Source organism: Clarias gariepinus, chromosome 1 (assembly GCF_024256425.1).
Source record: "Clarias gariepinus isolate MV-2021 ecotype Netherlands chromosome 1, CGAR_prim_01v2, whole genome shotgun sequence".
In the NCBI taxonomy this organism is placed as follows: domain Eukaryota; kingdom Metazoa; phylum Chordata; class Actinopteri; order Siluriformes; family Clariidae; genus Clarias; species Clarias gariepinus.
In genome coordinates, this window is record NC_071100.1 from 10,186,871 (window position 1) to 10,202,757 (window position 15,887).

The window sequence follows — 15,887 nt, forward strand, 5'->3', positions numbered from 1 at the left end:
TGGGCCGAAGCTCAGAAACAGTGTAAAGAGAAATACACTGACCTGGCCACCATCGAGAACCAAGAGGAAATGAACGCTGTAATAAACCTTCTCAATAAAACACAGCAAAAGTTCTGGATAGGACTAAGCCAAAACCAGACAGTAAGCAGTTTTTAGATTTACTGTGTATAATTATTTAAAGACTTAGAGAATTGATGTATGGGCTTAATTATTCATTTTTAAATTTGCTTAAAATAAATTGTATTGATAATCCAGCATTGGGCTTTAAAAGAACAACAAAAATAGCAGATGTGTAATATAGCATGTAACTAATTAATTTATAGATAGGCATTTAATAAGTTGTATTGCTTTGTTTTCTGTAAAACTTTTTGCGTTTGTAAAGATCGAAATAAACGTTTGTCATAGATATTTTGAAAGTTAAAATATTATCTTGAATTATGTAAACAGTCAATTAGCAGATTAAACTGTTCTGTTTGTTTCTTTGTTAAACAGCAACGTTTTAATAAAATGGTTTTAAAGGTTTTTAATATGATGTTATTATCACTTTTAAATGTTTTGTGGATTTCCCAGGTCTGGGACAATACTAAAAATGTGTCCTGGTTCTGGTCAGATGGAGCTCCGTACAAATACAGCAACTGGAATTATGGTGAGCCAAACGGTGGCAATAACGGAAATAACTGCGTGGAACTTTACTTCAATTACACGTGGAATGATGCAGGCTGTGATCATAAAAATGTATTTGTCTGCTATAAAAGTGAGTAATTAAACATGATGTTATTATTGATTTACTGCACTGGATATATTCATTTACTTTTACAAGATGTAATTGTGACGGGAAGTAAATGTGAATAAATCTTCAGCTGTATAACAGGCTGTCTGTTTATATGCACTTGTAGAATGTAATAAAGATTAGACAAACAACAACAGTGCATTTTAATTTTTATAGGACATTTACATTTTTTCATTTATATTGAACATCATTCAGAACAGAACTTCTCTCTCGTCTCCATCAGATAAACATATAACTTATATAATATTATATCTAAACTAGTGTGCTTATTAGACTTGTGTGCACTGCGGTGGACTGGCAACCTGTCCAGGGTAGTTGCCACCCACAATCACTGTCACTAAATCTATAAATTACAGAACAGATGGAAGGTTGTGTGTTCAAATCCCATCCCAAACTTCTGTGGTTGGGTAGTTCAGTAATCCCCCTAACCACCTTACAGCTGCATCCTGAATCTGCCAAAATATTGTGTGATTTATTATGTACTAGGGTTACGACCCCTTGTTCACGGGAAAAAAATAAGTGGATCAGCTTTAATGTAATCAGTGATATTATTATTTCAGAGTAAAGCACACGTACATGTCTTCTTGTCTTTCTGTATGGCAGAACTCTCTGTTTAACTTATTAATATAAAGAAATTTGAATAACATTTGTAAGGTGGAGCATCTTAGGCCCTGTTTACACTAAGTTGTACTTCTTTCACTGTCAGCCAAATACACCCCCTGTTTTCGGCACATGACTGTTCATAACATCACTTTTACTCAACATTTTAATTTGAGAGCATAACAATCTTGGTGGGGATATTTTACACACCCTCACCTCAGACCTCTGCAGAACAACGACTTGTGTTTTATCTTATAGTGGAGCAACACATTACTGCTTTAATTAGCACCAGGGTTTCGCAACATATGAAACAAACTGTTTTTAAACTTCCTGCAGGAAGAATAAAAATGATTAGTTCAAACATGTTTGAAGATTCAGTTTTCAAAAGTTACATACCTTGTTTTTTGGAGTAAGCCTTGCTGTGTTGTGTGTTTGTTTGTGCTTTGTGAGGTTTTGTGTCATGTCCTGCATTACAAAGCACGTGAACGCAGATGCAGGGTGAAGAACACAGCTTTATTTATTGTTCAGTCAAAATAAACAAAGGAAGAAAAATGAAAGTGCATGACAATCCGGTCGTTCTACCAGGCGAGGTCTGCAGGCGGGCTCACAAAAAAAACAGGAAACTAGGACTAATTCAGGTTCTGCTTGAAACGAACATAAAGGCTTATAGTCTCTCAGACTTGACGTTGACCTACACACATGTCCACCTCCGCCTGCAGACACAGCTCAGCTCTGGGGAGAAGAGACATACACAAAAACGGCATTAGTAACTTAACACAAGTGATTGCGCAACTGTGACCAGACGAAGTGGTATGGGTTCGGCTGGGTTAAATAGGACACACGAGGTAGACACAGGTGAAGTCCATCTGGTGTTCATAGAACTTAATGGGGAACAATTACACACGAAGACACACTAGGGGAAGACAAAGCAACGGCTCAGTAATCCGGTGAGCCAGATCTTCTTCCCCAGGGCTGAGGTGGCTCGGATGTGACAATTTGGGCATTTTATAGAGGCATTACAGTATATTCATGCTTCCATATAATCTGAGGATTTTCTGTAAACTATCGCGTTGATTGGCTCTGTTGAGTGATGTGTATGATAACGTCCACTTTAAGTGCAAAGGCGCTGTATTCATCCAGGAAAAAAAACCAACAACAAACGATCTGGCACAAAAATGCTCATAACAACCCTTCACCTTTAATTTCAGGCAAATACGAAAGGACTGGCAAAGCTTCTTTAAATTCTTTGTACCAAAATCGGCTGGACAAACATTCAGAGATACAGACCTACAAACAGATTTTTTTCTGAGACGGGTTTCTGGTCCTCCAATGTATAAAACGTAAAGATATCATTGAAAGAGTGAGTTCTGACCAATGTACAGACAAAACCTTTCATTTATTTATATAGAACATTATGCCTGCTTTGTAGGAGCATTATGGTGGTTTCTCTGCCTTCTGTATACTCTGTGAACATGCACAGTAAACTATAAACTAGTGAGTTGAGTGACGTGTATAACCACACCCACCTTGAAGAAAAATGCAGTGAATGAGTTAAAAACCCCACTAGATTCTGTGACCTAATGCAGCACGTAACTGCTTACATATAACATCTTTTCAACACAACATTTTGACTGGGAGCCGTTCAAAATTAGTTTGCGTTAGTGAAAATACAAGCAAATATATATAACTCTGGTGAAGTTTAGTGAAGATGTAGCACCATGGCCAATGTTAGTAGGGATGGTAGCAAAACGAAAACACTTTCAGTTTGGTTTTTAAAGCAAATCTCCATGTCTTTTCTAAATGTTTAGATTCTTTTAATATTAAAAAATATAATTAAAGTGTTAAAGTGCATTTACATTATTTCCTATAGGGGAAAAAAAACATTCCACACTATGAATTTTTGCCTTAGAAACAGTTTAAATTCACATACGAAGGTACCAATGTATAGTTCTTTACTGTCTACAGTATATGTAAAGTAACAGTTGTTTACTGTCTTGAATTGCTTGAATTTTATTTATTTATTTAGCATTTCATGTTATACACTTTTCACGACCCACTAATTATTGGGGCCTAAATTTATTCTCACCGATATTAACCATTTGTAAACTGAGTTCAGGGTCAAATGGCTTTACACAACTCTAAAAAGATGACTATGTTTTTTCCCTTTGTTTGTTTGTTTTTCACAATGACATTTAGTCGTTAGTAGTAGTAGTCGTCAGGCGTCAATAGTAGCTCAGTGGTTAAGCCTTTGTGTCACGATCGGGGTGTTTTGGCAGGTGTTGAACGCCGTGGGCGGAAGGAGCAGGCATAGAGGTAGAGGGGTGGTGTAACCAAAAAGAGTCTTTTAATTATGGTTAAACACAAAGTATAAATAAAGATACAAACAAAGGAACAAACAAAACTCAAACAATACTTAACTTTGTGCTAACAGGGGCTCTCTGGCGAGACACAGGCAGGGGGAGACACAAAACACCCGCCCTGTGGCGAGACACAGGCAGGGGGACAAACACATAACAGGACACAAACGAGGCGTGGAGCTGAAACGGGAGACACTAGAGAGAAACGGGAGACACGTAGAGACTAGAGACGAGAGACCAAGAGAGGGACGGGACGAGGGCTAAAGACATGGCAATCAGCTAGGCATGGCTTTTAGCTAAACATGGTTAAGCAGTGCTTAACCATGGCAGTTAGCTACACATACACCTAGCTAAGCACGTCTTTAGCCCCAACATGCACTAAGCTACACTTACCTAATAGCTTAACACACACTAGGGAATGGTGCACAGAAACACAGACAAGGGACACATCAGTGGCTAGGCTAGGGGACACATTAGTGGCTAGGCTAGGGGACACATCAGTGGCTAGGCTAGGGGACACATCAGTGGCTAGGCTAGGGGACACATCAGTGGCTAGGCTAGGGGACACATCAGTGGCTAGGCTAGGGGACACATCAGTGGCTAGGCTAGGGGACACATCAGTGGCTAGGCTAGGGGACACATCAGTGGCTAGGCTAGGGGACACATCAGTGGCTAGGCTAGGGGACACATCAGTGGCTAGGCTAGGGGACACATCAGTGGCTAGGCTAGGGGACACATCAGTGGCTAGGCTAGGGGACACATCAGTGGCTAGGCTAGGGGACACATCAGTGGCTAGGCTAGGGGACACATCAGTGGCTAGGCTAGGGGACACATCAGTGGCTAGGCTAGGGGACACATCAGTGGCTAGGCTAGGGGACACATCAGTGGCTAGGCTAGGGGACACATCAGTGGCTAGGCACACTGGGCAACTAGGGAGGTAAGAAACACAGGACATCTCGAGTCACAGAGGGGCTATGGCTAGAAGCGTGCTAGTTACTGTAACTCAACATAGATTTTAGCTAAACACGCTCCTAGCCAAACACACACCTAACTACTTACCTGCTCTAGCTAAACACAAGAACACTGGAGGACAGGACTGAATCAGCTCCACTAACACAGACACACACAAGATACACAGAAACATTGCCAATAAGAGAACCCAAGTCAACACAACTAAAATCAAAGTACAAACTAAACAAATAACGCAACAGACCAAAATGCCCACACAAATGACAGTGAAGTTACCAAAAATGCTCGACCCAGTTTCCCAGTCTAAACAGCTATTTATAGATTGATTGATGGCTACCTCGGTTCAGGTGTGCACTGCCTCACCTGACCGAGGTGCCTGCTGGGAAACTGAGTCGGCCAACAAAAACTACAAAATAAAAACAGTGACCTCTAGTGGCGGACCCTTACACTTTGGAATCTGATCATAAGGTCCCAGGTCCAGACCCCATCACCAACAACTTGCTTCTGTTAGGTCCTAGAGCAAAGCCCGTAACCCTCAACTGCTCAGATATACTGTAAAATGAGATAAAGCGTAGGTTTCTCTGCATAAGGACATTTGCCAATTGTTATAAATATATTACTATTATTAGTTGTAGTTAATAATCTTATCCAAAAAATGGCTTAAGGGCCACTACTTAACCATCTAGTGCTAATTATAGTTTAACTGTCTTTATTCTCTGATTGCAGAGCGAACTCCACTGATCGTGATTGAACAGGAGAAGACGTGGCGAGAAGCCCTGAGGTTCTGCAGACAGAATCATGTGGACCTGGTTTATGTTCAGTCACAGGAAATGCAGGACTTGGTGGAAGTAGTCACTCAAAATGTCTCCATTAATGCATCATCAATGTGGATTGGTCTGCGTCACACCTGTGCTCTGGGCTTCTGGTACTGGGTGACAGGAGAGACCATCTGCTACCAAAACTGGGCTCCAGGTAACAGGACCGAAGTGGAAGACTGTGGTGATGTGGAGAGAACTGGAGCGATGCTGTCTGACAGTAAGAAGTGGATCAGCCTGCCAGAGACTCAAACACTCCCCTTCATCTGTGTCACCACCTAGTGGAGGTCAGAGATCTAGACGTGTGTCACTTATTTAAATTATGCTTCGAGAAATTGACCTGATTCTTTTTTTTTTACAGGATAATAGAAGTGGACGCATGGAGATCAGGTCCTCATAGTTCAGGACCAGGCATTTCTTTCTTAACATAATTTCATGTGGTTATTTTATGCTGTGCTTATGTTACTTACTGATCGGAACTAGAATCTGTAATGCTTTCCTTTCTTTTACATGGGCTGTGTTTCATTATCAGCAATAAGTAATATGTTGTTTAGCTGTTTAATAGATAATTTATATTAATATTGATTTGCAGTGTTGGGATCTTATTAGCTTTATGTTGCAATCCAACTTTCCTAATAAAACTTAACAGAATAACAGTAGACAATCATTTCAATCAATCTTTAATTTGATGGTGTTTAACAGTTTAGTAACTAAGCACTTAAAACTTAGTGCTTCTCAGACAAACAGAAAAGATCATTTTAGTTTAACATACCCAGTACAAAGCATGTCTATGTGACTTTGTGTAATAAATTTGCCACATAATAAATATTTCACAGTTGAGTTTTCTTAGTAACTATCTTGTTTTTAATTTATTGCGTATTAGATTTCCAGGGTCATTAGTGGCTCCCTGGTTGGTTTTTCATCTGTTAAGTGGGAAGCCCGTGTTCAATTCCCACCCAGGTCCCAAATGCCAGCCACTGGATGCAGCGTCAATTCCAAGCCTGGATAAAATGGAAAGGGTATGTCATTAATGGCATCTGTACCAAGGTGTGGATGGAGATCAGATGGTCTGCTGTGGCGACCACTAGATGGAAGCAGCCGAAAGAATAACAACAATAACAGCATACCAGAATTCCACCACATGGTCAAACGTACAGTATGTGCACACCTAATCATCACACTTATATGTACTTATCAAAAATCTGTGGGTAGGACACCTTTCACTCCATCCTAAAACACCATGTATTCATAGAGATCTTCCATGTGGACGTTTTGGATGGACATCATACTGCATGCATGCAAAAAAAAAATCAGTTGAACATTCAATGTGTCTTAGTCACAAGTTTTTCTTCTTTAAAAAAGATGAAAGCCTGCACACATTCAGAAAAGATGACTATGTTTATAAAAGCTACATTCATTTAAGGGGTTGTACATTCAGACTTCTGTCTTTTATCCGATTACAGACAGAATAAAGCTCCCAAAACACCTTTTCTAGACCTCCAACCAAAGATCAGATCAAAGATAAATAGTACATAGTCTCTCTAAAACACACTCATGTACATAATATACAGTATGTCCAGTGAGGAGGTTTTCAATACCACATGCGTCTTGAGACATGAATAAAAGTCCTTTGTCTTTGTATGAAAGCTAAATTCTAAATTTTACATCAGATATCTGATAAATACAGTTTAATTGTGGATCCAGGACAAACCACAAACCCGGGGTAAAGAGGCTGAGTGAATGTGGTGTGAACTCTGTGGAGGAGCTTCATCGTGTCTGAGACGCTGTAGAAGGACAGACTTCCGGCCCTGTGATCCACATACACTCCTATTCTAGAGCAGCTGGGTGTTACTGGGATTTGAATTTCTTTTTTAACATGTCTGAACGAGTAGCTGGAAGGAGAGCAAAACAGTCTCCAGGACTGATCAGTTCGACCAAACAAACATTCACTACCCCTTCCTTTCCTGCTGATGGTTTTATATGACACTGCTATAGAAACGCCATGACGTCCGCTCCACTCCACCTCCCAGTAACAGCGTCCACACACACTCTCTCTACACAGCGCCTGGAGATAATAGTCGAACCTGTCCGGATGAGCAGAATAAGGTTCTGCTGTTTCACTGCAGGTCACCACCGTGTTGCTCTTGGACAGACAGAGGTGTGTGTTTACTGTGTTCAGATCCAGAGTGAAGGGACAGGAATCTGATGGAGGGGAAACACAATGGGGCACATTTATCAAAGTGGTTTGCAAAAATTATTTGGAGCATCATTTAGTCCAAACTGTGGTGTTTCTCAATATCCAGCTGTGTTCTGAGTATGAATATAAATATTAGCGTGTGACTTTCGTTTTGGTCAAAAGTAATGGCACCCTATAAAAGTACTGTATTTGAATGTAAATGACCGTTGCTGTGACAGTGCTTAGCATTTCGTGACTAGTGAGGATATTAGTCATGTTCATTTACACCTTTACTTATAAATAAATGACATCCAATCTTGGCATTTCAGTTTTAAAGCATAATATTGACACAAACCTTAAAAAAAAAAAAAAAAAAAAAAAATATATATATATATATATATATATATATATATATATATATATATATATATATATATATATATGTATGTGTGTGTGTGTGTGTGTGTGTGTGTGTGTGTGTGTGTGTTTGTGGTGTGTTGAAGAAGGAAACTCACAGTGTAGGAAGTCTTCTCTGGTGTGAGGTTGGGGAAGCTGAATGATCTGGGTTTCTCTTACTGGAACAGAAACACAAGAAATCTAAATTACAGGACTATAATCAAAATAATTTAAGTATTATTTACTGTATACTTACATATTTACTCTACATTTAGCAACATTTCAGGTTTTCGCACAGTATCTAGCTAGAACCCTTTTGACCTTTCACCTTTAAAGAATTCTGTATTCTAAGAATATACAGTGTATAAGAGCTATTAACCAAGACATCACATTAAACTCAGCAGTCCATTTACCTGATGTCAGAAATATTACTTACAGTTATATGAAAAAGTATTTGCACCCTTACTGATTTTTTTTGTTCATATTTGTCACAAAGAAAACCTGGGTAAATACAAAATGCAGTTTTTAGATAATTTCATTTATTAAGGAAAAAATGCTGTCCAAATCTATCTAGTGAAAAAATAATTGCCCTACTTGCTAAATCGTCTGAGCATTTTAATTTAAGAAATTTAAGAAGTCTGAAAATGTTAGAACTTAATATCTTTGTCATCCCATAACCTTCCTTTGATCTACCTGCATTTGACACCATTCTGAGGTCCTCGTAGCAGATATTTTCCACTTTGACCCTTAGCTGAGACACAAATGCAGTTACATCATCGAGAGAGAGTAGAGGACTGAGACTGATGGAGTGTAGGTCTGAAGATCCAGGAGGGTCCAAGGGAGACACAAAAGTCTACAAAGAAATTAAAGATAAAGACATTGTTAATATGCTGTAAGTATTTGGGCAGCAACAGTTTTCCACTTTTCTGCCTCTGTACACTACCACAGTTCATTTAAAATGAAGCACTGAAGATGTGATTTAAGTGCAGACTTTTAGCTTTAATCTAACGTTTAGAAATGACCACCAGTTTTTTACACACTTCTTTTATTTACTGTATACACAGACTAATAAGGAATTGAAATTTTAATATTTAGATGCAAACATTTTACTCATTAACTTCCTAAAACCTTGAACCTCTATTAAGATTCCTCTGTTTCAGTGCATTTCAGGACGGTATTTCGATTCTACAGAACCGAAATCAGAAAGCAAGTGTCTGCTTCTAAACAAGCAGAACAACTTAACTTTCTACAAAACTCACATAAATAACACAATAATTCACAGTTGCTAAGAGGTTCAAGGAACAAGTTTCTTTAATTTTTTTTAATTGACAGAAATATTTCAAGTTTAAAGACATGCTATTAACCAAGACAAAATACATTTATAAAAAATAACAACAACAATAATAATAATAATAATAATAATAATAAGAAGAAGAAGAAGAAATTAGAATCCAGAGTGAAAAATCCAGAGCGATACTTCTCATTAGACTTGTGGGCAGCTGTGGGTTAGGGGCCATGCTCAAGGGCCCAACACTGGTGTTACCTGGAGGAAATGGATAGGATCTGTGTGTGAAAGCTCCTCCAGCTCAGCGTTTCTCTTCTTTAGCTCTGCAATCTCCTTCTCCAGTCGCTTCATCACTTCTTCAGCTCGACTCACTGCAGCTTTCTCCTGAGCTCTGATCAGCGCCGTCACCTCACTGCGTCTCCTCTCAATAGTTTTGATCAGATCAATAAAGATTATCTCAGACTCCTGCACTACTCTTTGTGCAGAGCGCTGTTAGGAGATAAAGAAAACGGATAGGGATAACTAAAGCAGGTCACCTTCTCTGAAAGAAACACCAGAAACACTAGACTTATTAGTAAACATAAAGAACAGAATTTCGAACCTGAATTTAAATTCTAGAACTTATGAATTATTGCCACCATAATTAAATATAACTGATGTCTACAATGGTTGTGACTAAATCTGACTAAATTGCTGATTGAGGGATTCAGATTGAGGTTAAATCATGGCTGATCCTACGGCAGGGTTGTTTAAACTCACCTCATACAACTCTACAGCTTCTGTGAGCTCCTGATGCTCCTTCTCTCTTTCCAAGATTCTTTCTCTGCATTTTCTCTGAATCTTTAAGAGTTGATTCTGAATTAAGAACAGAACTCACAGTTAAGCTAATTCTAGTGTTGTGTTAAAGTTTAAATAAAAATCATGTGATAATGAACTACAGTAAATACATGCTCTTCTCTAAATGACCACAAGAGGTCGCCATGCCAGACATCAGATCTACCTGCACACATTTTGCAACTTGTTTGGTTACCGTTTACATTTAGGCATTTTGTCAGATGCTCTTATCCAGAGTGACTTACATTTCTATCTTATTATACATCTGAGCAGTTGAGGGTTAAGGACCTTGCTCAAGGGCCCAACAGTGGCAACTTGGTGGTTGTGGGGTTTGAACCTGGGATCTTCCGAACCATAGTCCAATGCCTTAACCACCGAGCTACCCCTGGCCGACATATTTGCCTGTACATCTCAATATTTTTTTTACACCTAATCTATATTTAGTCCTGTGTTGTAATCAGATTTATTTGAGTGTATTCTTGTTATTTTGATGGCCCTTCTTTGGCCTCTATATACTGTAGATGTATATGACCTGTTGCTATAATTGTTATAACTTTGTCCATATAGCTGATGCAGTATATTGCATTGTGATGTACACTGTTAGACATGTCCGTAATTCGCACAGTTTTTTACTGTATTTCATCCAGCATAATACCCTAAATTATATTTACAGTTTAAAACTGTACTTCTCTTTGCATCATGGGAACATTCTGTGACGTCAAACACCAAATACAGCGATTCACTGTATTTTTTTGAATTGATGTATAATACTGTATTTTCCACAACGGCTTTAGCGCCCAAAGCATAGATTGGATCTGCATCCACAGGATTTGTTTAGGTTTTGTCTGAGGACGGTGGCGCAATTCCAGAGGACATCCTTATCGACACACCAGATTAACATTTTTATATGCCAAAGACCAACCAACAAGCAAGGTAAAAAGTGTGTGTGTGTGTGCTGACATCAACCATGGTTTTATTGGGTAACGGAAGCTTTACTACGCTAAACTGAGGTAACGTTAACGGTAGTATTTCATTTTACATACGATTTTGTGAGTTTATTCAATTTCCGTGATAAAATCAAATCATTTTAAACGAGCGATTTTTAACTTAGCCAAGTTGGTTAATGTAATTGTCTCTGTTTTGGAGTTAACATTAGTTAACGTGGGTTAGTAAGAACCGAGTTGAGAAATTTTACATCTGGAGTTATAGGTTAATACTTTAAAAACGTCTGTTGATGATTAGCCATCGTTCTTGCTTTACATTAACGTTAGATTTTTGTTTGTTAGATTTATTTTATGCAGTTAGAGATTTACTTTTTTTTTTTCAATCGATGTTTATTGTCACATCGGTCAAATGCCAGTGTACCATTTTTAATTCATCCAGACATAACTTACAGTATTTTTCTTCTTTTTCTTATTTTTGACATTAATTGACTAGATTTATTTTGCATTATTAATAGACACCAGCAGGAACGATTTCAAACAAGGAACCAGGAACTGCAGCGCCTCGGGTTTGGCCTGAGAAGGAGGGAGTTTCAAAAGGACATGTTTATGCGCACAGCTGACGAAACGTTTGTGCCTAAAATATGCAGTTCAGATACTTAAATTACTGTATTTTCCATGTGCTTTGTATTATTTAAAAAAAAAATCTTTAAAAAGGTGATTTAAATGTTTAATGTGTTCAAATTTACATATTTTTTTCATGTATTTGCAATGATTTGAATAAAGAATGGGATATTTTGCAGTTGTATCTGTTACTGTAGAATCTCAGTAGTAGCAAGATAAAAATGGTAACATTTACATGTAAACATAAATAAACTACATTTAAAATAACAATTCAACCTATTTTCATTACAGTAATAACCCTATTATAAAATTACAGTAACATATATTTACACATAACTGATTTACAGTTGAATACTGTAAATCTCAAATACAGTAACTTACTAGCAACAGTGTTACCAGTAAGTTACTGTAAAAACCCCTTGAAATGTCTAACAGTGTATCACACTACAACTTTTCCATTTTTTTAAGAAGCTTTTATGTTTGATTGACATTTACAGAAGTTTAAAATGTACATAATTTACTCAAGGCCGTACATCTGTGAATGATGGTCCTGAGGTGGCTCAGACCCCACTGTCCTGTCAACGTTCAGTGAGTGGAATGTCCTATCCTTAAAAATCAATGGATAGCTTCTCACCAACTTGCGGAAGAGATGCATCTGACTGAGTGAACTGTACACACAATCATTCCCCCCTATACGACTTTCACATTACAGGAAATCATCTGGAAGTGATTGCCACACCCCCCAGTACAGTACATTCCACATGTTTGGGCCTTAAAAGGAGTTCCTGGGAGGCCAGCATTTTTGAGAAAACGTTCTAACTTGATGTTATCTAAGCAATAAAGCACATTTTTATTTACTTTATTTAATTATTTTTGATTCCCTGATGATGATGGGGAAACAAAGCTTATTGAAACACTGAAGTTTTGCTCAAAGAAAAGGAGTGGAGGGATAACTAAAGCTGCCCTCTCTGAATGAAATACCAGCATCAAAAACAATAGATTTAGAACAAAGTACAGAACTTAGAACCTGAAACTACTAGCTTCTAGAACTTATGAATCTTTACCATCATAATTAAATAAGAATGTTGTCTAAAATGGTAGTGATTTCTGACTAAATTGCTGATGACCGATTCAGATTAAAGTTGATTCATGGCTGATCCTACAGCAGGGTTGTTTAAACTAGAGGAACTATCTGCACTTCTCTATATGACAACAAAAGACATCTGATCTACCTGCCAGATATCTGATCTACCTGCACACAGGTTTGGCAACTTATTCCGTTTTGTTTCATTTTGGTACCGAAAAACTCAGTTTTGTTATTGATGTTTTTTCTTTGTTTGCAGGCATTTTTATTCACTTTTCTCTCTTTTCTTTTTTTTTATCAAATCTGATTTCAATGATGGTGATGGTTAAACAAAGCTTAATGAAACACTGAAGCTTTGCCATTTCAGCAATCTCCTGCTCCACCCACAAAGATTGGAAACCCTTACGTTTCCAGCATACCATCACTAATAACTTGTGTTCCCAGTGTCTGAATAGTTTGTAGATTACTGTTTTTGAACTCACATGCTCCATTTCCTCATTTATGATCATTATACCTACCATATCTTTGCTCTTTTAAACGGAATACTGCATTTCATTTAAACCTCACTTCTACTCTCAATCCTACTATTCATATAAACTCTGGAGGTTTTTACCTGTTTCTCAGCTCGTCCTGCTGCAGCTGATACTGTATCATGTCCTTTATGTTGATCCATGGTACACAACATGCAGATACACTGCTGGTCAGTGCGACAGTAAACCTCCAGCAGTTTGTCATGCTGAGAGCAGATCTGCTCCTGGAGTCGTCTGGAGGCTTCCACCAGCTTGTGCCTCTTGAAGGCAGGAGATTCATAGTGAGGCTGGAGGTGAGTCTCACAGAAAGAGGCCAGACACACCAGACAGGACTTGATGGCTTTGTTTTTTCTCTCAGTGCAGAAATCACAATCCACATCTTCAGTTATAGTTGAACAGCGAGCAGGATGCAAAGCTTGAAGTTCTGCCTTTAGTTTCTCTGTAACGTCAGCAAGAACAGTGTTTTTACTCACAACAGGTCTTGGGGTGAAGGTTTCTTTACACTGAGGACATCTATAGACTCCCTTCTGATCCTCCTGATCCCAGCAGTCATTAATACACACCATACAGAAACTGTGTCCACAGAGAAGAGCTACCGGATCCTTGAGTAAATCCAGACAGATTGAACAGCTGAACTGATCCTGAAGTACTGAAATATTAGTCTTCGCCATTTAATTATTCTATAGTATATGGAAAAATAAACAGCATACACAAAGAAATAAAATCTGGGGTTATAGCGAATACAAAAAAAAGTGTAAATTATCTTCAGACTTACTAACCATAGACAAGTCGTTTTCCCACACACCAAAGAACAGGATCAGTTTCAGTTTCATTTCTGCTGAAGTAAATAGGAGTGGCTGAGAGAAGCAGGAAGAGGGAGGGCTGTAGGTAATGGTGGAGCATACAGTATGTCCCAGAAAAAAAGAAAAAAAAAAAAAACAGTTGGTATCAACTTACAGTGTTTTTTTTTACCTGCTATGGCTAACTTGTTAACTACGTGTCTATTAAGGACCTGACAGCAAGCAGGCAGATAAGCTCAGTAGGCTTGAGTGGGAATAGACGTAATATTTGTCACTTTTTACTTATATTTTAGGTACAATTTTATTTATTGACACATTTAGCATATTAAGTTCTGACAATAAATACCCATCAGCTTTACATTCACACCAAGATTCACACCAATTAGCTAAAGCATTAAAACAACCATACGTCCTCTTTATTATATCTTATAATACATTGGCTCATTAATGTAGAGATACATTTTTAACACCAGTTACTAGTATAAAAATATAACACAATACAGAAATCAATGCTATTTAAACATGTTATTTGAAGTATCACTGAACATATATTGGGTCAAAGAAACGAAAAAAAAAAAAGAACATCAAGACAAACAACATATAAATCTATAAAGACAATATTTTAAAATAATGGCAATAAAACTGAACAGGTATGCTGAAATAAAATCAGTAGCAGCAGTAGCTCACGCTTGTAAACTAGTTACTTATTTTAATTATTAGGGTAGTCAATATTAACACGAAATAATTCTGAGAAACATTATTTCAATTAATATTGACCACCATAATAATTACTAGCACAAGTTAATGCTGCTACTTTATTCCAGCTTACCTGTTCAGTTGCCATTCTTTTCACTCGGCTCTGGTAGATCAGGGAGGAGGTGTTGGTCATCATCAGCATGTACTGGTTCATCATCACTGACCTCCTGCACTTGCAGCTTACACTGATGAGTGGTATATCTTACACTGCATCATTATGATACCCCCTGCGAAATGTTCATGATTTCTCACAAACAAAAAGGACAATTTGCTTCCGATACCTTGGTGTTCACATCACACCGGACCTGTCATGGTCCTGTCACATCAACACCGTGGTGAAAAAGGCCCGGCAGCGTCTCTACCACCTCAGACACTTGAGAGACTTTAGACTGCCCTCCAAGGTGCTCAGGAATTTTCTACTCCTGCACCATAGAGAGCATCCTGACGGGAAATATCACGACCTGGTTCGGGAACAGCACCATGCAGGACAGACGAGCTCTACAGAGGGTGGTGCGATCAGCTGAACGAATCATCCGCACCGAGCTCCCTGACCTGCACTCGATCTACAGCAAACGGTGCTGAACTAAGGCCAGGAAGATGCTGAAGGACCTTAGCCACCCCAACAACGGACTGTTCTCTCTGTTGCGGTCTGGGAAGCGATTCCGCTCCCTGAAGACCAATACAGAGAGATTAAGGAGGAGCTTCTTCTCGCAGGCCATAAGGTCTCTCAACCACAACACAATACAGGACTAATATCATCTCTTTTATATCCAACACTGGGCATTCATGGACACTATGGACACATTCATGCACACTTTTTACACTATATACTTATACTTTCATTATGGACCACTGCACAAATTACTATAATAATAAGACACTCTAAGAAGTCACTTTATGCATATTTGCACACCTCAGACATTTTTACAT

At 38.3% G+C, this 15,887-nt stretch overlaps 1 protein-coding gene across 1 annotated transcript; it reads right to left on the reverse strand.

Annotated features, from left to right (window-relative positions):
• Nucleotides 1-5,990: 5,990 nt before the first annotated feature.
• LOC128513574 (tripartite motif-containing protein 16-like) lies at nucleotides 5,991-14,166 on the reverse strand. The gene is made up of 6 exons (XM_053487301.1): nucleotides 13,485-14,166; nucleotides 10,148-10,243; nucleotides 9,647-9,877; nucleotides 8,797-8,956; nucleotides 8,223-8,282; nucleotides 5,991-7,733 (listed from the first exon to the last, which is right to left on the reverse strand). The coding sequence occupies exons 1-6, from the start codon at nucleotides 14,070-14,072 to the stop codon at nucleotides 7,198-7,200; spliced, it is 1,671 nt and encodes a 556-aa protein (XP_053343276.1). The 5' UTR covers nucleotides 14,073-14,166; the 3' UTR covers nucleotides 5,991-7,197.
• Between the last annotated feature and the right edge of the window lie 1,721 nt (nucleotides 14,167-15,887).

Excerpts from the sequence above, each read along its gene's own strand:
- LOC128513574 (XM_053487301.1), bottom strand. The coding sequence starts at position 14,072 with ATGGCGAAGACTAATATTTCAGTACTTCAGGATCAGTTCAGCTGTTCA. Across the intron at positions 10,244-13,484 it reads CAGGACGAGCTGAGAAACAG|AATCAACTCTTAAAGATTCA; the intron begins GTAAAAACCTCC and ends TTCTTAATTCAG. Across the intron at positions 9,878-10,147 it reads AAGCTGTAGAGTTGTATGAG|CGCTCTGCACAAAGAGTAGT; the intron begins GTGAGTTTAAAC and ends ATCTCCTAACAG.